This window comes from Prosopis cineraria, unplaced genomic scaffold (assembly GCF_029017545.1).
Source record: "Prosopis cineraria cultivar Desert tree isolate PC_DT_omini unplaced genomic scaffold, ASM2901754v1 PC4, whole genome shotgun sequence".
Classification (NCBI taxonomy): Eukaryota; Viridiplantae; Streptophyta; class Magnoliopsida; order Fabales; family Fabaceae; genus Prosopis; species Prosopis cineraria.
Genome location: NW_026555335.1, coordinates 8,342,699 through 8,366,850, shown reverse-complemented (window position 1 = coordinate 8,366,850; position 24,152 = coordinate 8,342,699). Strand labels below are relative to the sequence as shown.

Sequence of the window (24,152 nt, the reverse complement as noted above, 5' to 3'; positions counted from 1 at the left end):
ATAATTTTTTATTTTGTTCCTTTGCTTGTATTTTGAATTGAGTTTTATCATCAATATATTAGTCTTTATTTTAAAAAAATAACAGAAAATTTAAAAATAAAAATAATAATGATGTATATTTAAACACCACAGTCATGTTTGATATAAAAAATTGAAGTTGCAATAGCAATTAAAATTAAGTAATGTCATCTTTTTATATTTGATATAAAAAAGTGAGACATTTAATTTCAATCTCAATCTTATTTAAATTAAATTACTAATATCATCTAGAGTTGATAACACAAGTCAACTCGTGACTTACATACAGACCAGCCTGCAAACATGTGAGTTGGCCCATGTTACCAACTTTAAATGATAGTATAATTATTTTTAAAAAAATATTTTTAAAATAACAAATCTATCTTTTTAGGTTTTTCAAATTATTGTAAGCAAAATCAAATATTTTAAAATATGTCACAAATCTCAAATACAATCAAATATCTATCACAACCAATAACTACGACAAAAAGTTTTATAAGTTTAATCTAAAATCCTTACCCTCTAGATTGTACTTCTCCCATAAATGGCCAATTTATGATCGAAGACAGTAATCACAAACTGTCATATTACCTTAAAGTTTTTTTTTTTTTTTTGCCACAATTAAAGCTGTCATACAAACATCAGAGAATACAAGATTTGTTATTTAAGATATTTAATAACCTTACTTTTATTATTTAAGATAGATCTGGGACAAGGTTCATCGAGTTTTATTTTATTATTTGATGTTACTTTTTTATAATTTGCGTTGATTAAAAGTCATTTTTTAACTAAAAAAGCATGCAAATTTAGTAACTCTAAAGCATAGCATAAACTGAACCTGCTCAAATTTAGAAAACGATTAAGCTAAGTTTTGGGATTTTCATCGATAAAAAAAAATAAGTTTATTAAATATAAATATTTTTTTGATTTTAATAATCAGCAACCTCTTTTTTTTTTTAAGCAGCTAGAGAAGGTATGATGAAGTCAAAAAAAATGAAAGAATTACAATTAAGGATCACTTAAAAAATTAATCATAAATAAGGATTAATAACAAGTTTCATTTTAGAAAAGATAAGTTCATGTTTTTATTTTAATAACAATTCATTTTATATTAATTTTTGTTTATGATTAATTTTGTTTGAGTAGTGCTTAAATAATATTTTATAAAAAAAATTAAGATTTAAAAAAAAACTAACAGACTGCGAGCTTGGATTATTTTGAAACCATATTACCTTCCCACCCCCTCCTCTCTCTCGTCTGCCTCATCTAGAGTTGGTAAACGGGCGGGCCTAACCCATACGGGCTCGGCCCTTATGGGCCTAGGCCATAAAGCCCGATTACCCCAATTTTATTTTAAAATTGAAGCCCAGCCCTTATTTATAGGACTCAAGGCCGGGCCCGTAAGTCTGGATAAGAATAAAATAAAATTCAACATTAAAATTTATTTAGAATATTTTAAAATTTAACATATATCAAACTAAAGTCTCACATAATCTAAAAAATGAACAAAAAATTTAAAAGTCCAAATAAGATGAAGGCAAACATCATTATCAATCCTAATCAAGATCTCCCTCATTATTATCCATAAATAAAATATTAAAACCCTCAGATGTAGGTCCACTTGTGAAAGATGGAGGTGGATGCTCAATATTAATTATTTCTGCAGCTTCTTTATTATCACCTACAATAATTATTAATTAAATTATTTTATTATCAAATATATATCTATACATATATCACAAGATAAAATATAAAAATTATTATAAAATGGCACAAAACAATTCAACCAATTGCTGGTACAAAATACAAATCAATATTTGCACATTATTTGAAAAGAGGTGAAAACAATACTTTGTGAATAGTAAAATGGGCTTCACGGGCTGCCCGAGCCCGAGCCCCTTTTTCTAGGGCTTAAAAGGGCCGGGTTTCGAAGCTCAATTACTCTAAAAAATGTCAAATTTTTAAACACTAACCCTTATTAAAACGGGCTTAAACGAGCAGCCGTTAAGTCCGACCCTTATTCCCGACTCTAACCCCATCTCTCCTCTCACTCACCCTGTCAGGCTTCTTCACAGACGACCCAAGCAACATTGATGAGTGTGGCCCAAGCGACGTAGATGCCAGTCTCTCCTCTGACAAAATAATCACCATCAAAAAACATACTCCCTCCTGTTTTTAAAAATAATTTTTATCTAAAAACATAAAATATTTTATAATAATTAAATTACTTTTCTAATTTTATCCCTTCTTAATTAGTATAAAAGCATTTAATATATTAGTTGTATTATTATTTAAAATTAAGGGTAAAAATAAAAGTATATCTTACTCTTTTATAATATCAAAAAAAAATAATTTTTTTAAATGCATTAATCGGTTACAAGTCTCTTATAATCAAAATCAGAAGGAGTATATTATTTTTTATTTTTATCATTAGTTCTAATTACTAATACATTTTATGATGAGTGAAATATAAATTTATATAAAGATATAGGTTAATAAATATCAGGGATAAAATGAAAAAAAAAACAGTTTTTACATGTACTATGTTGGTTATATTTTGAATCAAAATTGAAAAAAAAACTAAAATTATTTTGAAGCAGTGGGAGAAATTGTAATTATTTTTGATTGTTAAGAAATATTAAAACTCTCTACGTTCAAAAATGTAAGATATTTATAAAAGAATCTTACTCTCAATAAAATAGTTACTTATTTTCAAATTAACCTTATCTTTTTATATTTATTCCTATTAAACACTCTATAATAAATATAAAGTTATTATCAATAGAGATACTTTAAAAAAAAGATAATGATTATATTTTAAAAGATTAAAAATGACTTATATTTTTTAATATTTAATTCTTAAAAGAATATTTTATATTTTTAAACGGATGAAATAATTGGTAAGTAATGAATACTATTTATTCTTTTTCTTGTTGTTATTTATAGTTTTAAGCGCTCCAATTGTGGGTTCAAGTATCCCAAACATTGCCTTATTCTTTGTTTACTACTGTTAATTGCTAGCTTTTTTTTTTTATATTTAATCCTTTCTCACGGAAAATGGGGTTTTATACACAGTCACAGCACACCTACACATACACAGAATCTTCCGCCCTTTAACCATGTGAAGGTTTGATCTTGAAACTCCCTGTATCGGTGATAAGAATTGCCCCTTTATTAATTACTAATTCATACTTTTAAATATTACTATATGAATTTAGATACTTTCAATCTTTAAACGTTAGGTAATTATTTATAGAACATCTATAAGTGTTTCTGGAAATTGCAGCCATGAGGTCGTATGCTTTTTATTTATCCTTGCAACAACAACAACTTCATTGTCTGATTGCCTTTAGATGATTTAATCTTTTTTTTCTTCCAAAATATCCATAGTTATCGTTTTATTTTACTGAAGTAAAAATTATTTTTTAATTTTTTTTACTAAATGAATTATTTAAAAAAAATAAATTATCAATATTTAAAAATGTGAATAATTTAAGTAAAATACAAATATTTAAAATGTTAAATCCCACGGTGAAAAAGCAGTAGATAGCCACACTTCGTTTAGAACTTGCGAAAAGTAGGTGCTCATATTTTATAATTCAGCGTCAACTTTTACTCAAGTGGTCTTTTTCTTTTTCTTTTCTTTTTATGTGCCAATGTATCCAGCCCCTAAACCCTCAATTCATTAGACTTTACATATAGTGTCACCAAAAATAAATTATATGTATATGTTGGTCCAAAAGTAATTAAATTCAAGTTGGCAAGAACAAATCGAATATAAGATATCTAAATTTAAAAATCAACTTCTGGATTTTTTTTTTTATAGTTTTCTACCCGGTATCTTAGAAAGTGTCAGTATTTTCAGTTCATTACCCACCCATGCCATTGTAAACTAATCTGGATCTTCACGTATGTTAGGCTCTTAATGTAGTGGTTTTGTAAGTGCCACTGACGAATTCAGCTACGTAACTGTGTGTCTTGAAGCTCAAACATGATATCTCAAATTAAATTGTCTGAATTCCTAATTACTCAAACAAGCGGCGTTGAAAACTTTTGGAAATTGATTGAAAAGCGACTAGTGTGTTTCATGAAAACTTAATTTAGTGTTTGGCATAACAATCAAAACATCGTTCTTTTAAAGCTAGCCCACTTATTAATTTATTTTAGACTTAGAAACTCAGCCCACTTGACTCTCGCCCACAAGAATAATTTGCCAAGACTCGATGAATAGCAAGTATTAACCACATTCAAATTTCAAAATAAAGGCAATGAACTTTACCTTTCTCTCATGCAGTATATTTTTTTATTATTTTTTCTCTCTTTTCCAAAGGTGCATGCCATATTTTCACAAAACTCAATGCTTCCATTTTTTTGTCCCCAGAATAATTTTGATTTAAAAAATTGGATGATTGATTACTTTTTTTAAAAAACAAAGCAAGAATCAGTTCAAAGAGGGGCTGATTTTATCCACAATAATTTATTTTAAAATTATCTTTATTTGTCAAGCCTGCATCGAGCAAGTTGAAAATGTTGACTTTGTGCTGGGAAATATTTCATTGGGCGTCAGAAATTTATGTTGGTATTATAAATTAAATATAAATTTCATGCATTGGATTTTGATTTGCTTTGACCTGTTTATTGGGATGTGAGAGGCATCCATGAATTAAATTTGCATCTATATTCTATAAATATTCCAACTGGAATTTCACCCTATTCGAAAACAAAAGCTACCTTCTATGCACTTGCTGCTATATTCTAAAAAAATTTCACTTCCCAATGCATTCAACATTGTTTTGTAATCTTTTTGACTTGGCCTAATAATGGACATAAGTGCAATCTTTTAATCCACCACAAAATGAAAAACTTGCATTATTTGCATGGGGGACAGCCTTCCTCAATTTTTATGGGCATGAAGAGATCACAAAAATAATACTCCTTCCTTCTTAAATTATAAAATATTTTTAAAAAAATTTATAATTTTAAAATATAAGACATTTTGAGAAGATTAAGATTTCATTAAATAAGCTTATTCTAATATTATCATTTCTCTCTCTCTATTTAATACTAATTAAGTGTGGATTTAAGGTTATTAAATGAAGGGTATTTTTAAAATTTTATATTTTTATTTTGAAAAAATAAGGTCATTAAGTATATTTAATGAGAATCATTAATATGTAAGAGTTTATCTAAAAGTATCTTATAATTTACGACGGAGGGAGTATTAAACTGAATCATTTAGAAGTGATGCATTTACAATTTACAATTATGTACTCCCTCCAATTCATAATATTACCTTCATCACAAATTATAAAATACTTTTGGAGATATTTAATGTTTTAAAATATAAATCATCTTGATAAAAATAAGATTTCATTAATAATATTTTTCTAATATTATCATTGTCATACATTCTCTCTCTCTCTCTCTTTAATATTTTTTCATAATTGACTGTTAAATAAATAATATTTTTTAAAGTTTATATTTTTATCTTGGAAAGGTAAGGTTGTGAAGTATACTCATTTAATAAAATTTCTTAATATACTCCCTCCATTCAAAAATGTAAAGCATTTTTTGAGAAGTTGGATATTCAAAAATGTAAGGCATTTTTAGTCTTTTGAATTGTAATTATTGCTTTTTTTCAAAACTGCCCTTATTAATAATGAATTTATATTTATTATAGGGTGTTTAATAGAAGTAAATATAGAAAGATAGGAATAGTAAGAAAGTAGACAATTACTTTATTGGGAGTGAGATTCGATTAAAAATGTCTCATATTTTTTAATAGAGAGAGTATATGATTTTATCTAAAAATGTCTTAAAATTTAGAATAAAGATAGTACAAGGTATTGATAATTAATTTACAATTCTAAAAAAAAAGTTAGCCTAAACATTCATCTTTTTTTTTTAAAAAAAATGTACTCCCTCCAAACCATAATATAGGTATCTTCTAGAAACCCTACTTGATTCAAAGTATAAGCATTATGTAGCTTTTAATTATTTTTACAACTATATCCCTGCTTCATTTATCACTATTTTTTTAAAAAAAATGATGTATTAAAACTTCAATTGTTATTATTAAAACACTTATATTATATAGGATATTTAATGAAAATATAATCATTTTTAATAAATTAAGATTTTGCCTAACTTTCTTTAAAAATCATGAAATAGTTACTAATATCCTATATACAGTCTAGATGAAGTAATTTTTTTCAATTATACTCCCATTAAATGAAGGAGATAACTATACCATATTTGAACGACTACAAAATGACCCACACTATGAATTCGAGCAAGTATAATTGTAAAATAAATCCTATTACTTGTTTAAGTAATACTTCTTTAGTTTTATTTACAAATGACTTTCAATATGTTTTTTCAAAACAAGAAAAAAGTTAAAAAATTTAATAAGTTTTCAACTTCATTTCTACAAAAATGCATCATTCAATAACATATTTTACCTTACAAACATCTAATAAAAGGCAAAAGGGAAAAATAATGATATGACTTATAAATAAGATATATAAATTTCTCTCTTTGTGTTGTAAATATGATGAGAATGACTGACCAAAAAAAAAAAACGACGAGAATGAGTATAGTGTAGACTAATCTAGATAGCATTTAAAATCATTACTTGAATAAGGGCGAGGCGCCAACCGAGCATAAATGGTAGAAAGCAGGGTATTTAATGAATAAGGCTCCAACACGTTAAAAAAGGGGTGACTGGGGGAAACAAATCAATCCAAAATGAGGAAATTGCAAGAGGCCAAAATCAAAGGACAACTAACTTTCCCGTAAAAGAAAGAATTTCAACTAAGATCCAACTAACAAGAGATAATGAATTCCAAGAAGAAGAGGGAAAAATGATACAAGCTTTTTGAACAAGAGATCTCTCTCTCTTTTTTATTTTTTTTTAACACCTACCATGCTATGGGTACCTTTTTTTCATTGCCTAGTTTCAACCAGGCATTATATTTGTGGGTCACCCTGCCCAACACTCCCAACTTCACGTGCAAATTTATCACAGAAATTAAAAGATTTGGTACCAAAATATTAATATTGGCATCTACCTAAGTCAAATAGGCTTCCCTTCTGTAAATGCTTTGTTGGTTTCTCTGTTTCCATAATGCCCTCCGCCAATCAACTAAACCCTGCGAATAGCTTCCATCCCACAACAAATCTGCCTTCAAAACCACTTGTTAGCTTTTATCTTTTTCACATTTCGTTCTGATGGGTTTCTGTTTTCAGCCTCTAAGTGCATTGTTATAAGAAATGCAACAATAAAACTTTCTTCAATCTTGCATTTTCAATTATTTTTTTTAATTCTAATATTTTTGAAATTTGGAGTATTAACACTCCTATCAAAAATAAAACTTGAGATTTTAGGGTAGATTGGTGTTGACTTAACTCTTTTATTATTATTAGTTGGGTTATATGCTATTATTTTCGGAACTAATAAGTTCCAATTTTGAAGGGGGGCATTAAATGCCAGTGCGGTAAAATTGAGATTTGACTACAGAGAAATGGAATTCAAATTTGAAGTGAGATATTATTGAGGAAGGTAAAAAAACGTTAAGGGCTGTAGAATTGGCCTAGTAATTCTCGAGGGATGCCATGTGGAGAAGGTAACGTTAAGGTCTCTCTCCATCTTATTCTCACCAACTGATTCCACTTTCAAAAATCTCCTCCGCATACCTTGCTCTTTTTTCTTAACCGCTCCACCTCTCTGCTATTACTCTCTCTCTCTCTCTCTCTCTCTCTCTCTCTCTCTCACACATTTTCATAATTCACACAACAATTCACTATTCATATTCCCTTTTTCGCGTTTTGCTCTTCTTTCTCCAAAATTCCCGAGAGCATTTCTTCCTCTCACTCTCATCAATGGGGAGAATGGGACAGGAAGAATCAGATTTGAAAACCCAGTTAGTTTTGGACATTTGCTCCATCTCTACTCGTTCTGTGGTATGCGTCCATAGGCTTCTCTCAAACCCAGCTAAGCCACCTTCTTTCATTGATTGGTACCACATTCTTGGAGTAAGTTGATGACTCTTCCGTTTTGTTAATGCAAAGAATTTTTTTCTGGGTTCTTTTCTGTATGATGTGAATTTCTATATTGTGGCCTCGTGGGTTCTCATTTCTCATAGGTGGAAGAAAATGCAGGGTCAAATACCATTCGCAAGCGATACCATAAGCTAGGTGGGTTGAATTTTCCTTTCTTGTCTTTTTCCTCTCTCTCTCTCTCTCTCTCTCTCTCTCTTTCCAGCATCATGTGCAATATGCATTGTGTCTTCCAAAAATGATGTCGGCTGTTCTTGTCACAGCCTTGCAACTTCACCCGGACAAGAATAACCATCCCAAGGCTGAAATTGCCTTCAAGCTTGTCTCTGAGGTTCGTTTGTAATTCTCTTTCTTTCTTCCCGTTCTCCGTTGGTCTGGGCGTGATTGATCTGTAACCGAGAAATGTTGAAAACACGAAACTGACCCAGATATTTTGGGAACATAAATGCAGTTCACATATTCAAGAAATGTTCAAAATACGAAACTGAACTAGATATTTTAACAACAAAACTGCAGTTCATATGTTTAATTTGAAGTGAGTCGATACAAATCTCATCCCCAGCATCTTCCCCCTTCTTTTTCTGCAGGCATATACATGTTTGTCTGATGCTGCAAAGAGAAAAGCCTTCGAGTTAGAGAGATGGAAGAATTTCTGCTTTGAGTGCAAAAGGATCCCATATTCATCGTCTGACAGTGCTCCTCGAAATTCCAATGGCGGTTCAAGTTTCAAGGTATGGAACATTATCAGCAGGTCAAGATCCTATAAGCTTTGGAAAAATATAAAGGAGATTAGAGAGAGATTCAAGGAGGAGGCTAAGGTGATAGAGAACTGTTTGAGAGCAAATTCAATGTCAAGGAAAGAATCTCCACTTTACAATCCAGCAGATTATTTAGAAAGAAGCAAGTCTCAACGCAGAACAGAGAAAGAAACACCTGTGTTCAATCCATCAGACTACTTGTACCAAGGCTATCCTCATCTGAGAAGCCAAATTTTCAAGAATTCTGATAGGTTTTGGTACTTACAGACAGCAAATAATATACTTAATGATAGGGGAGGAGCCCAGTATGACTCCCCAGTTTTTGAAGTCAGACCAGAAAGGAGAATGTTCACCAGCAAATTTGCTTATGTCCCGTCATGATGCCAGGACAAAATCTTTTTTACATTCGCTATGTAATTTTAAGCATTTAATTAATGCAATGTGATTGATATTGCAGTATTCTGGCTTCCTTATAGGATAGATTGTAGTATTCTGACACCAATTCATCATTAGATATCCAACTGTTTCTAAACCTGCATAGTGAAAGATCATTTTGCTCACGTTGAATTAGGGTACAATAGACTACAGAGCGTGCCCCAAAAAAGAAAACGGATTAAAAGAACCTGAAACTTACTTTAATTAAAAATAATTATAAATTCTCTTAACAAAAATGATGACAGTAAAATCTAAAATGTGAAAATTCAATCTGAACAATCTAGAGAAAATGGGGCACATAGAGCACATAGCAGGAGGCGGACCAAATCCACTCGCTTTTGCAGAGCTAGCTCTATAGAACTAGTCCGTTTTGATACGTATAAAACGACACACAAAGTCCGTATGATAGTTGAAAGAAAACTGCAATTGCAATAATCAGACGAGTGTTACTGACTACATTAGGCGTTGGCCAAAAAAAGTTACGAACATTAGGTTACGTCGTCTTTATGACAGTATCTACATTGATTTATAAGGTAGCTTATGTATCTAAATCTATAGAAGAAACTGAACAAGATATTGCGGCATAATTCGGTTTAAATGTGATCCAGCAACCAACCACTTTATGCCAATTTGTCCAATAGGAATAAGTTTTATGCTTTGTCTGATGTGACTTTCCCCTTCAGTTGCTAGGTGTCTGGTTGAGTTATTGAGAAATTCAGGCTCCGGCTCACTTTTTTCACTTCCTGCAAGTTCCTGTTTCGAATCTGACTATTATTCTAAAAAGCATATCCTTACAGCTGCAATAACAGAGACAAGACCATAAGAAAACAAAAGACATCACGGTGCTCAGCACCCTGATATTGTAACAGGTATAAGATCAAATGAAGATTACCTGAGACCATTGCCCATAGCTGGTTCTTCCCTTTTTAGAAGTTTTCTCCCACAAAGTGGAACGGAAACCGGGGCGACCTAAAGCCAGCTTTCTGATGGTTCAACAGAACTGAGAATTTTCAAGGATATACTCCTCTTGTGAACATGAAACTCAGCCATTGCAACAAGAGCCGCTATTGCTTCATGAAGGTTAATAATCTCACTATCCAAACTCCTAAGTTGGGTGCAGTATACCCCAACAAGCCATGTTTCAACCAGCATGAACCATCAAAATCAAAGAAGAGGCAACTCTCAGGTATCCAATTTTTTAGGTTAAAAAAAAAAACAAAAAGAAAGTATAGCTTCATCAATTCATATATCAGCGAGATTTCGCAATGCATGGTAAATCAAAAAAGTTACTCTGTCAAACACAATTTCAGTATTGCTATGTATTCAATTTGGTCTCCGTCTCGGATTTGCGCCATCTCCAATCCCAATATACTTGCAAACACAACATAATATAGAAGAAACATGAGTTAACAGGAATATCAGAAACAGCCTAGCAGTAAAATATAACAACACAGATGCATATAAAGCTATTTAGAATGCATCTATTGCCTAAATGAAAACTATATTTGAACAACTTTTAAACCCACTTGTTATCATTATAAGGAAAGCGCGATAACAAATAAACTTGTAATCTTAATATGAAACATTTCAGCAGAATAAACAAAGAATAGTCAAATGGAAAAGAGAACAAGAACCTACATTGTTATTATCAAGGAGAAAATTGGCAGACTGGCACCTGGAAGTTTAAAGATACAAGTACAAATTTAAGATTCTTATTGTTGTCTTAATGTAATTTGCAAGGTACTTTTATGTTAGGGACAACAGCATGATCTCCTTTTATTGCAAAGTAGAGTTCCTTATTTGTTTTGCAATTTCAAACATGCTGTTCTAGAACATATAGAGAAATTGTTTTGAGTTGTAGATTCATATAAGAAGTAACTATTGACTCAATAGAGCGGCTTGCGTAAAGAAAACACGTCAAGCCTTTACATTCATGCTAGCTTTCCTGAAGTGTCGCATAAATTTTGTCTTGCTTAATATTTTTAATGCTTCATGTCTTCAAATAACTTCATATACCAGTCATAGCTAGATCCAAAATAAGAAAAATATAAATGAAGCATGTCCATTTTGACCAAGGATATCAAATTTCAGTATGGGTGAAGACAAGTACTACCTAAATCTTTAGAATTGAAAAATATTAGCAGTTTGACACTACTATTGTAAAATTATACCCAAAAAAAAAAAAAAACACTCTTTAAGTAACAATGATTAAGATGTCAAGTTGAGCAGAAGAAATTCAATATTTCTTAAGTAAGGTTGAAAGTTCGAACCTTATGAATGAAACCCAATGTTGGGAGAGCTATCTCCTATTTGGAGCTAATAATACTTGAATATGGATTAGTCAGTAGTATGGAATATCAGATGGTTGTAATAAACAAATATAGTTACTGTGTCCAATTTCTCACCATTTCCGGATGACGATAGTCTATCTTATATGCTTACCTCTTAACCCTTTTCCATCTTTCTTTTATCCTAGGGAACATAAAATACAGAACACATTACAACTTCACATTTATATTATTTAAGAAAGAAACTGCTACAGGTTCTCTTGAAATTCACACACCCAAGTTTTACACCAAAAAAACATCCAATCTAGGTTCCACCTGTCATGCCAACCAAAAACAAATAATGGACTGGATAATTGTTGGCTTCTTTCTATGAAAGGAATTTTTACAAGCTCAATATGGTTAAATGAAGAGTTAAAACCATAGCCAAATGCATTGGACATAACAGAAAACTCGTAGAGCTATTGGGAAGGGGCAGCCAAACTAATTATCATTCCAAACATTCCATCTCAGTATGACAGAATGGTCAACTGTTTAAGTTCTCTAAAATTGCCTACATCTCTTGAGTCATACATTGCATAGGTGAACCTTTTCAGGTAAGAAAACTTGGAAATATATCTAATAAAATATGAATTTATAAGACAAGCAAATGAGTAGAGCAAGAAAAATACAGAATTTTGAATGTCATACAGATTTAGTCAAGAACCATGAAATTAAGAGATCAAATCACTGTTTTCAACCGAGACTGACCTGGACGGTCGGACCGATCAAACCATCACCTAGAGAAGAAAATGGTTTGGTTCAACCATTTGGCCCATTCTGGTAATTGACCTAGGTTGGCCTACTTTGACCTAGACGGTTCTTGAAGACCCAAGCAAAACTAGAGACCCAGAGCAATTAAACCGGTTTGACCTGTTTTTTTAATATATATATATAAATATTTTTTATTTAATTATTATGTTACCGATTAAACCATGAGACTTGTGACCCATTGATATTTTCAGTTCGTTTTTAAAACATTGGATCAAATGACACCAAAATAGGGAAGAGCAATATTGCCAGCAAAATGGCTCAATAATACTTTGCACATCACCATCTTCATAAATCAAAGCATTAAACACCAACCAATCAGAATCCAGAAATAAATTAACCACAAAACAAAACCTATGGGCTTAGATAAATCAATCTATAAAGATTGCACAAAGTTTTTCATTTACTTGATTAGCCAACTATTAAAGAACATTAAAAACCATGGTATAATGGTGTATTGTTACAAATACTCGCACAGGTGAATCACTTTAATTCCTGATACATGGTCAATTGTAAAAAAGTTCATGTGTGTCCACAAGTCAATGACTACCAGTTTCTTAAGCAGCAAATGTCCTCACTCATCCCCCCTCCCCTGTAAGTCCCAGTAAAAGGGGGATGTAAAAAAATGTGTGACAAGCCCATTTTATTCACGTAAAAGACCCGCTTTTAGCCCATAGTTACATTGAAATATGACTAGATTTGGACATATTTGTCTTGGTTTTACTTAGTTTGTTGCAAGCGTGCATTTCAGGGTCTATTTATTGGACTGAAATGAAAGGAGAATTGGACCAAAAACATGGAGATTACAAACTCAACAGGCTCCAAATACATCCTCACCAGACCACCTGATGCTTGCTTTCATCTACTGAGGGACAATATGTAGGGGTCTTTCTTTTCCACAGTGCAGTAGTTAAGTGACTTTCTCTTGCTTTTAGTAAACAACAACAACAACAACAACAAAAATCCCACTAGTGGGGTCGGCTACATGGATTGCAAGACGCCATTGTGCTCTCTTGCTTTAGTAAAAACAACCAAAAAAACAAAAATTGTATGTCAAGTATGAACTTAAAAGTACTTTCTAAATTTATTGAACATTTCAAATTGACAAATGACAACTACAATTGCCTAGCTCTAGCATCTTCTTTATTAAGTAAACAACATACCCATTGTAATTTGTAAACAAGAATCAGAAAACATGGCCGAAGTTATTCAACTACAGCATCTCTTTCAGCTTGTAAACAATTCTTAATACAGGTCTATTGATACAAGAAAAGGAAAATGATTAAAATGGCAAGCTACACTAAATAGATTGAAAATACAGAAGTTTAGAAAGAAAACAAACCAATCAGTCAATATACCTTAAAAACAAAAAGAAAAGCATAAGCCTGCCTCAGGGATCATTTCTTCACCTTGAGCTGATCTTCTGTCACCAGTCTTCAGATATTTGGAAGTTCGAACTAGAATGTGAGAAAATGGAAGAAAAACAAACAAAGCTTAACGGATCGAAAGAACTATCAGATTCTTATTCTTTTCTCCTCACATGAAAATACTTAACTCTGTCCTGTTTGGCAATATCTTGGTTGTCTAATCCTCTCCCCTAAGTTGTGCAAGCTCCAAGTCAGAATTAGAGGCAGTAATATTTAATTAGCCATGGCATATCTTAAGCTCTAACAAGTAATTTCTTGAATATTCCTCTTCAAAATCCTATAATTTTTTTATTATTAGAGTTGTAAGAAATCCATGCATGAATGCCATATTAGGATTTCAGCTCATAAAAGAACAGTAAACGGAAGAAGTTACTTTTAGTTATAACTAGCACCAGAATATCAGCCAATACTAAGAACCTATGAGGAGTAAGTGTTTGTGCAATAGATTGGTATACTTGGCCCACCCCAAATTAGTGGCCTTGAGCTGAAGCTTAGTTTTTAGGCCAAAAGTAGTTAAATTTGAACTTGATAACAAGGTCTGTACACCTTTAAGATCCTGAAGGCTTGCCTTAGATTGGTCTAAACCAACCCAAAACATAATGTATTAATTTATTAAGCCTCTAAATTTAATAATATACACATAATTTATGCTAGATTCCCCTTTTTATTCAGTCTCCTTTTCATTTTCTACTTTATAAATTCTTTTCTTTGATGAATGAAACATGGCAAAGATGCAGTGATTTGAACACAAGTTCCGTGATACTAAATTGGCCATAAATTTATCGTCTAAATTTTTACATCATGTGTAAACTATTGATTGATTAAAAAAAAAAAAAAAACTGGTGAGTTCAATCTAAGAAGTTCACGAGTCAAATTTAAGTGAAAGTATATTTATCTGAAAATAAGCAAAGCCCAAGCTTGAGCTTCATCGATAGGCTTGAGCCGTTACTTAACCTTGAATAATGGAACAAAATCTAGTTAAACTTAATCCTCAGTTGAGGCTAAGGAGACTCGTAATTCTACACAATGTGCACTATTCAAAAGTGTAATGCAGCTTTCCTCGAATGAAACAATCGAAAGAGCAGTCGAAACAATAAACAGGCAATCTGCAAGTACTTGAACAAGTAATTTCAAACGCACAAGATCCAAACCGCTCCAGTCACCGGGAAAGAAGAAACAAATATCTCCTATAATCACCAAATAAACTGATAACGGACATATATTTTTAGCAGAAACAAGTACACAATGCAATGGGGATCGTTTGATACTTCGAGGAAAGAAGAAAACAATCAAAATATAAATTACTTTAGAACTGGTGACGGAGCTGTACCTTCTCGGGGATTCGAGAGGATTTCAGGAGCATGTGCGACCAGAAGCTTTGACAAGGAGATTCATCTGCCCGAGTGTTCGAGCCTCCAATTCACTCTCGCTTTATTAATCAACATAAAACAAAAAATCACAGAATATTCATTGTTAATTTTTAAATAATTTTAGGAGCATTAATTACTAGTTATTAATTAATATTTAAGAAAATAAAAAATACTGAAAATTGATAATGAAAGAAATTTTTTACAAACCCAGTTCAGGTTAAGGCTAGTTCAAAGATTAAAAATAATAGTCGAATCATGATTAAATTATTCATAAATTAATCAAGACATTGGTTTAATGTTTTGACCGGACAGTTTGATTTAAATTTTCATGTCATGACAACTAAATGAAGTGGTAAATTTTTGAACCAGCATCTTGACAGTTCTGTAAAATATTTTGTTCATAATTTATCTAGCTATTATTCTATAATTTTGATCATTAATTAATTAATATCTTAACTTGTTTAATTATCAGTTTAGTTTTCGGTGCTTTTTTTTTTTTTTTTTTTACGTAAGGAATCGCCGTTCAACGAGGAAACCATCCATGCTCTATCATAAAACTTCGTTTTCATATTGGCTTTGGCTAGTATTTGGATCTCCCATCATTTTTTTCTCTGCATCCCATCGTCACTCTTTGATTGCAAATTGAACTGTTAAATCTAACATTTTATAATACTATTATGATGAAATAGAAATAAACATATCTAAACTTTTGATCTAAGCAGCTTACAATATTGACTATAAATTATAATTAAAATAAATGAATGAATTTGGCTAAATGTTGAGTGTTGAACTCTTAATCTAGAGATGGGAAGGAGAATAAGAGAGGAAAGATGACGAGGGGATGGAGATCCCCTCAACTATTATGTAGCTCTCATTTATTCATTCTTAAGTTAAGGAAACAATGACAAAGTTAGGATTCTCAATAAAAGAAGACATTCATGTCTCTTTTAAATTAATTATTTTTTTTTTATTTTTCATTCAGCTTTCAATTATAGATTCATAAGTGTAGCGAGCTAATAAAAAATATTCATCCAATTTACTCTTGAATTTTGAATTTTTATTATTTATCATTATCTTTTTTTTAACTAATCACTGAGTAATGTTTAGGACAAGAAGTGAGTCTATTTAATCACATTAAATTTTTTTCTATTTTTTAAACAATTAATAAATAATATTAATATTTAGGTATAGTGAAATTGTAAGCTAATATTCATAAGGTTAAGTTAAAAATTTGAATAAATATAAGTTAAAAAAGTAAGATTGAAATGGGTTTAAAATTTAAAATATGAAAATAAAAAAATATAAAATATAATAAATAAAAGATATAAATTATAAAATATAAAATTTTATACTTTCAGACATGTCATTTTTCTTGTCCATTACATGTGTCTCCGCTGCCGCCAGCTAAACATCACCTAATGTCATGTGTTTCACAAGCATCTTGATGCGCGCGCTCCTTATCGTGTCACATCAAAGGTGTTATTATATCAGTATTTTCAAGGCACATTTCGATCAGGTGAAGCATCATGCTCAAATATTCAATGTCTTAGATCCTGGCGAGTTTCTATGACGAGAAAAACGGAAAATCAAAAAGGATCGTAGGATGATGCCAAGGTCACACTTGAGTTGTTAGATATTGAGAACATTTCACTTTCACTATTTAACTTCAGTTTTTTTTTTTTATCATCTTGTCGTCCATTATTAGTGTAATTAACCCTTGATTCTTAATTTATTTCGGTGAAAACTAAACTATCTTGACACGATTTGCTTCTAAACCATCAAACGTAAATGTTGATATTAGATTTCTTACGTAGGGGTTCAAGTTTTCCTGGTGATCAATTAAGAAGCCGGGAGTTTCTAATTAATAAACCAAACAAAAAGGTTGCGACGGCAAAATTGTGCATGCACGTGAAATTAGCCTTTAGAATATTGTCCCGAACTCGGAATATAAACGATAGGCTACTAAGCAGGGCACGTCTGTGCGTGTGCTTCCGTGGATAATACGTTGTGCTTTTATTTTTGAATATATAAAAATTATAATGTGCCTACTTTTTATATTCATAAGCAAAATTATAAATTTTAAAAAACATTCAATATATTTTTTTAAACTATATATTCCTCACAAAGTTAATGTTGATTGTCACTACTCACAACATAAATTTGTTTCATTAGTTATAGGGATAATTTAGTAAAAAAAATTAATTTTAAATATAATTATTATATTTAACTAATTTTTTTAAATTGTGTGAATTGATTAGTTTCTCCTATCCTTGACAAGAAGGGAGTGTTGTTCTAGGTTTAAATGTGGTGCGGTGCGAAAATTGTTATGAGCTTTAAGAAAAGAATTTAATTTAATGATGTCAAAGCGATAATAACCTTATATTATATACTCTCTTCAAACTATAATATAAAACATTTTCAGAAGCGTTGTTTAATTCAAAATATAGTACATTTGATAATTTTTGCAAATGATTTTTTTCAACCATATTCCTATTTTATTTATTATTTTTTAAATAAAGCATTAGAATTTTAATTATCACTGTCAAAGCACTTATGTAAAATATTTAATGAGGATAAAATTAAAATAATGTATTTAAAAAAAATTAAGATTCTGATTAATATTTTTTGAGAATTGTGAATCAATTATTGATATGTGTAATATTGTCGTCGGAAAGGGGCACTATATTAATTATCGCATAAGAAACAAGGCAGGCTTCGAACAAACAGGGAAGGAAATTCCTTCACACCTCTAACAAGATAAAAATTTTTTTTGGAATAAAAGGCCACGGTAAAATCGTGTAAGGACCGAAATCAGGTAAGGTCAAAAGCTATAAGGCTTATATAATGAATTGGCAGTATATCAAAAAGACAAATATTGAAATTATCTGGTGATGCCTTGTGTGCCATAAGGTCAACGTATTTATTAGCTTCTCTGAAAACATGCTCAAAAGTTATCTCCCAATTACGCATGGTAACATCTCTTATGTTTTTGATGATGACTGAATAGGGGTGATTATGAGTATTGCTCTAGTTAATGAGAGATAAGGCCTCTATAGAATCAGAATAAACGTTGACTTTAGGGATCTAGGCATTCCAGCAAAGTTTGAGACCTTTCAAGATTCCTATTAGCTCTGCAATAGTGCTAGGTAGATAGCCAATGCTTTTAGAAAAACCCTTAATCCAGTTGCCTTTATCATCTCTAATAAGTCCACCACAAGTTGCAACTCCGTTGAGGTTGACAGAGCCATCGACATCTAGTTTAACCCATCCCGACTTTGGCAAGATCCACTTAGTTGTATCATGAGAGCCATGATTGCTTAGAAGATTAACTTTGGATTGCAGCTTCATGTCATAGATGATTTGTTGCATACTAGTGAAAGTTATATCACTATCCAAATTATTTTCCTCAGAGTAGGCCTTCTTGCATCTTGCTTTCCATATGTTCCAGCAAGTTTGTGCAAAGAGTTTCTTCCAAGGCAATCTCCTTATAGATGTGCTTCTAACTTCATTTTTTACGTTCCAAAGAATCCAGTCCTGCGTGGAAAAAGAGAAGAAAGTATTAAATTTATTAGGGCATACCAATTTTTCCCAAACCTCTTTAGCTACCCCGTAATCCCTTAGAATATGAATGGAAGAGTCAGGGGAGTTACAACTGAATGGGCAGGTGCCTTGCTGATGGTTATTCCCATCAGAAAAATTGTACATGACTTTAAGACGATCCCAACTAGCTTTCTAGAGAAAAAAATTGATTTTTCTCATATGTGGGCCATTTCCAAATTATAGACCAGATATGTGAGTGGTTTTGATATTTGTGGTCCTCCATAGCTTTATAGGCCAATTTGATAGAGAAATTGCTGTCAGAAGAAGGTCTCCAAATAAGTGTGTCCTCCCCACTAGATTGATTTGGAGGTTGGATATGGGCGATGCGTTTGACTATATCATGATGAAGATATCTGTTGATAATATCAAAATTCCATCCACCATTAGTCTTGCATAAATCTAATACTCTAGCATGAAGGATAGACTCAGCATTATTAAAGGCATGATAAACCAAAGGTTCAGGAAGAGAAGTCCATTTATCATACCAAAAGGAGATTTTTATCTCCTTTACTAATTTTCCAACCAATGTGTGGTAGGAAGACATCCCAAATTTTGAATATACTATTCCAAGGATAGGAGCAAGAGTTCAGTTTGATCACTATTAGAATAGTAGGTTTACCACAGTTGTATTTATCACGAATGATTTGTGCCCAAATACTATCAGGTTTAGTAATGAGACCCCAACACAACTTCATTATAAAAGTGATATTTTGATTCTTGAGTTTTTTAAAACCAAGACCCCTCTCTTTTTTTCCACAAGTAACACAATCCAAAGATAGAAGGTGGGGCTTTCTGTTCCCATCAGTAGAGTCCCAAAAAAACTTTCTAGAAATTTTATCTAATTCAGCCAAGACATTGTTAGGTAAGAGCATGGTCTGCATGGTATAGCTGGGAATAGCTACAAGTACAGATTTTATGAGAACAGATTTCCTAGCTATATTGAGGTAGCGATTCTTCCAGTTACCTAAATGCGAATAAGTTTTATTAATAAGGGGCGCAAAGGTAAGCTTAGTAATCCTCTCGTGGATAATAGGAATACCCAGATATTTTCCAAGGTTGCCAGTTAAAGGGATTCCCAATTCATTACTAATTTGTAAAGCTCTATTAATATTGACATTTTTGGAGCAAAAGAGTTTAGATTTTCCAGTGTTGATCTTCTGACCGGAAGCATTACAAAAGTCTGAAAGACATTGCTGAATAATAAGAGCTTGCGAGAAAGATGTTTTTGTAAAAAGCAAAAGATCATCAGTAAAAAATAGGTGAGAAATAAGAGGCTTGTTAGGTGTTAGCCTAATTGGTTTCCAATTATTTTTATCAATACTACTAAGTATGCAATGACTAAGGCGTTCAATACAAAGAACAAAGAGATAGGGAGAAAGAGGATCCCCCTAATGGATACCACGAGAAGGAGTGAATTCATGAGATGGTTTACCATTCCAAAGGACCCTCAAGCGAGATGTAGAGATAGCATTATGAATAAGTTTCCTGTAGTGATTTATTCATCCCAATGGATTTGAGAGTATCATCTATGAAGCTCTAAGATAGTCTATTAAAAGCTTTTTTGAGATCAACTTTAATCACCATAAAGCCTTTCTTCTCAGTTTTATTCCGCATAGAGTGGATAATCTCTTGGGCGATGATAATATTATCACTACTTTATTGTCCTTAAATGAAGTTACTTTGAGTGTTAACAATTAGATGATTCATACATTCACGTAGACGGCTAGAGAGAATTTTGGTGATAATCTTGTAGCTAACATTGTAGAGAGAAATGGGACAAAATTTTTTCATATTAATGGGATAGTCAATCTTAGAAATCAGAGTAATATAAGTGTCATTAATATCCCTGATAGAATCTGGTTGTCTAAAAACTCCTTTAACAAGGTTTATTATGCTAACTTTAAGATCATCCCAATAAGAGTGAATAAAGCCGGCATTGATACCATTAAGCCCAGGAGCTTTAAAGGGGGTCATAGCAAAGGCGGCATTTTTAATTTTATCATCAATCACTTCTCTGTGCAGGATAAGGAGTTGGGAATCAAAGAGTAGGGGAAAGCTGTTGTTAGTGATGAGCTTGGGTCTATCCTTATATTCCTCCTTGAAGAGGTCTTCATAGAAGGAGGCAACCATGATTTTAAGGGAATTTTGGTCCTCGACCTAATTATCATCATTTGCTTTAAGAGATAAAATTTGGTTTCTTTTCCTTCTGATAATGGATGTGGTGTGGAAGAATTTAGTGTTTTGATCTCCCCAGTTGAGCCACTTGCACCTAGACTTTTGGAACCATATCAACTCCTCTTGCAAGAGAACTTTGTTATATTATTCCCAGAGAGATTTTTCCAGTTTCCTTAGGAAATAATCATCTTTATGATTCTTGTTTCTGTTAATACCTTCCAATCTTCGTAGGAGTTTTTTTCTTTTTAGTAGAGATACTATCAATTCTCTCTTTATTCCATTTGATACCTGTATTGGCAAAGTTTATGGTACCATTCTTCCAATCATTGTTCAACCAAGCTTCTTTAACCACAGGGTGGAAGGAATTTTCCATCATCCAAGCAGCGTGGCAACGAAAAGGTGTGGAATTAATATTCTTTTTAGGCTCCTCGAGTAATTGAATTCTAATAGGGCGATGGTCAGAACCATAACGAAGCATATGAAAGGAATTGGCTTGGGGAAATTTTAGCCTCCATTTAGTGTTGCAAAAAGCCCAATCAAGTCGTTCCTTAACATTGCCTTATTTCCAAATAAATCTATCGCCAGAGAAGTTAAGTTCAAGAAGATTGGAAGAATTTAAGCATGTCTAAACTGTTTCATGGATCTCTAATTGACACTTCCCCTACCAATTTTATTATCACAAGAGAGGTAGGATTTAAAGTCTCTAATGATGAGCCAAGGATCACAAATATTAGTAGCAAGAGAATTGATAGATTGCCAAAGAAGATCCCGGTGAAGAGGATTAGGATCTCCATAAACACCAGAAAGTAAATAAGATTAATTATCAGCTAAAATATTAACCTTACAGTGTAACAATTGGACATTAGAGTAAATATAATCAATGTTAACAGAATCATTATTCCAAAAAAGCCTGATACTGCCAACATAACCAGTAGCTTCCACACGGATCCAGTCAGAAAAACCCAGCTTCCTAACAATTGAATCAGCTCTAATACCACTAGCTCTAGTCTCAAGTAAAAGAAGAATTTGAGTATTAAAAGATTTAGTAATTTCTTTAATGTGCTTAGGAAAACTTTTAGCACAAGTATCTCTACAATTCCAGTAGATTAAATCCATAAAAAAAGGAATAGAAAAACCTGGAAGAAGCTTAAGCCTCTCGAAGTTCCTGCGAGTCCTTAATTTGATCATCGCTAATATCATCATCTTCATAATTATCATTATAGATTTACTGATCATATTCCTCATCAAGACGATCATCATCCAGTATATCATCCTCTACGCCAGCTTGATCAAAATCATTAAGAGGATTATTCAGTCTCAGTACTTGATTGTGAATTTCCATTAGAGTATCCTCATTAAATTGAGTTTCTAGTACAGCTGTAAGAGAGTAATTTGGATCAGGAGGTTTCCTGTTATCAATTTGAGGGGTAAAAGAGATATGGAGAATTTCTAGAGCTGGATTTTCTCTTCCAAAATTTGAATTGATCCAGATATTAGGATTAAGAGAATAAATTTTTCCTGATGCGGGTTTTCCAACATTATTAGCAGGCTCAATATCTGTGCTATTTTCGGTCCTCATCCTGCTACTTGAGTTTAAATCTCTTTTATTCCCTTTAATAACATTGTGAACCCATTTAGAAGCCCTGTTGTTTGCATTATTGGGCTAAATTCCTTTTGCTTTGTTTTTGTCTAAATTAACCTCACTCGGCCCATCCCATTTAAAGGTCAACCCAAAACTGCTGGACACACACGTGACTTCATTATTCCTTGACTTAACCCTAGCTTTTTCATCCAGTTGCTCAATATCCTTCGGTCGAGCATGTTTAGCCCCTGCAATGTCCTTTCTTCGCCACTCTTTTCTGACAATTTTAGTAGGAGCAGCTGTAGGTGGAACGTTGGGCATGGATTTTCTTTGCCTTGCACCGTCAGGATCACGATCTAGAGTTGTAAGGACGTCAAATCTCAACCTGAAGAGAAGCCCAGATCTCGGTTGTGACGTTGAGGCCAAGGGTCCACTGGGTATCTCGAAAATTGAGAATTTTTTGGATGCTTGTACTTCATCCATTTTCCGTACTCCTCTTCTGGTAAGTTAAGGTTTTTTTCTGGCTAATCCGGTGCTTTTCTTCCTTCATTATTTCTAGTTGCTCTATTATTTTACTGTTGGGAACTATTTTCCTATTCATGCTCATGCTTCCCTTGTCCTGCGTCCTTCTCTTGATTAGTGTTCTTAGAATTCTGAGGCAGCTATTTCTATTGTGCCCATAACAACCACAGCTGAAGCAAATCGAGTATAAGATTTCATATTCAACATTATAGAGTTCATCTCGAATTAGGAGTCTGGGCACCAATTTTTTTTTAAGATCTATTTCAACACTTAAGTACATAAATTTTCCTCTTTCAATTTTCCCTTGTTCATCCTTGGTAATCGATTCTGATAGTGAGTTTGAGTCCACCTTCAGCGTCTTCCCAATGCAATTTCCTAATCTCTATAGGATTTCTTTATTGTAACATTGTATCGGAATGTTTGTGAGCCTAACCCATAAAGAAATTTTCCCTAGAATGTTATCATTCAGGTTGAAATCAAGTGACCACCATTGCATTAATATGTAGTGATCGAACATTGTCCAGAGGCCTTCATTGAGAATTCTATCATATGCTAGATGATCCCTTATTCTAACAATGTAATAACAATTGACTAGGTCTATTCTTAAAATCTTTTAGCTGTCATATTCCAGCGAACCTGGGTTTGAGGGACTTAGGATCGAGGTGTAGACCCAGTATGTTGATGACTATGGCATCCGTCCATGGAAGGCATATATTTTTCCATTCTTCCTTAGAAATATGAATGGTCGGATATTGCTTCATAAGTCTTTTAGTTTTATCTGAAGGTGACCAGTCATGATCTAATTCTTTAGCAAGATCCTCATTCTTGTGGCTTGCATTTCCCTCAATGTTGTTTCCATAACACCCATTGTAGCCAATTAAGGATTCTTTGTATGATAAGGGAGCTCTATTACTCTGGAATGATGCAGGCTTGTTGTTGCTTGGATTAGTAGCATTTTCATAGGTGTGCCGTGTATCCATTGGATGATTAAGAGTATTCTCATTTGCAGTAGGTCTGATAACATTTGAATGTTGTAGCGTTTCTGAGCTTTTTTCATGCATCACCTCATCTGGCTTTACAATATTTCTCAATAAGAAGTCTATCTCCTCCTT

General features: G+C 32.3%; 2 protein-coding genes across 36 annotated transcripts; one reads left to right on the top strand and one right to left on the bottom strand.

Moving 5' to 3' along the window:
- The first annotated feature begins 7,727 nt into the window (after positions 1-7,727).
- LOC129308656 (pre-mRNA-splicing factor cwf23) lies at positions 7,728-9,394 on the top strand. The gene is made up of 4 exons (XM_054949933.1): positions 7,728-8,052; positions 8,163-8,214; positions 8,340-8,407; positions 8,664-9,394. Exons 1-4 carry the CDS (start codon positions 7,900-7,902, stop codon positions 9,213-9,215), a joined length of 825 nt encoding a protein of 274 aa, XP_054805908.1. The 5' UTR covers positions 7,728-7,899; the 3' UTR covers positions 9,216-9,394.
- Positions 9,395-9,672: 278 nt separating this feature from the next.
- On the bottom strand, positions 9,673-15,187 carry LOC129308657 (uncharacterized). Of its 35 annotated transcripts, none has more exons than XR_008592657.1 (7): positions 15,122-15,177; positions 13,920-13,961; positions 13,723-13,798; positions 13,528-13,620; positions 13,202-13,292; positions 10,162-11,741; positions 9,673-10,066 (listed from the first exon to the last, which is right to left on the bottom strand). XR_008592657.1 is itself a non-coding variant. In XM_054949934.1 (5 exons), the coding sequence occupies exons 1-4, from the start codon at positions 13,559-13,561 to the stop codon at positions 10,239-10,241; spliced, it is 342 nt and encodes a 113-aa protein (XP_054805909.1). In that variant the 5' UTR covers positions 13,562-13,709; the 3' UTR covers positions 9,673-10,066; positions 10,162-10,238. The 35 variants fall into 35 exon arrangements, 2 of the variants coding, with proteins under 2 accessions (XP_054805909.1, XP_054805910.1); XR_008592659.1 differs by having other exon boundaries at positions 13,905-13,961; positions 15,122-15,154; XR_008592677.1 differs by lacking the exon at positions 15,122-15,177 and having other exon boundaries at positions 10,162-10,374; positions 10,560-10,640; positions 10,908-11,741; positions 13,723-15,112.
- Between the last annotated feature and the right edge of the window lie 8,965 nt (positions 15,188-24,152).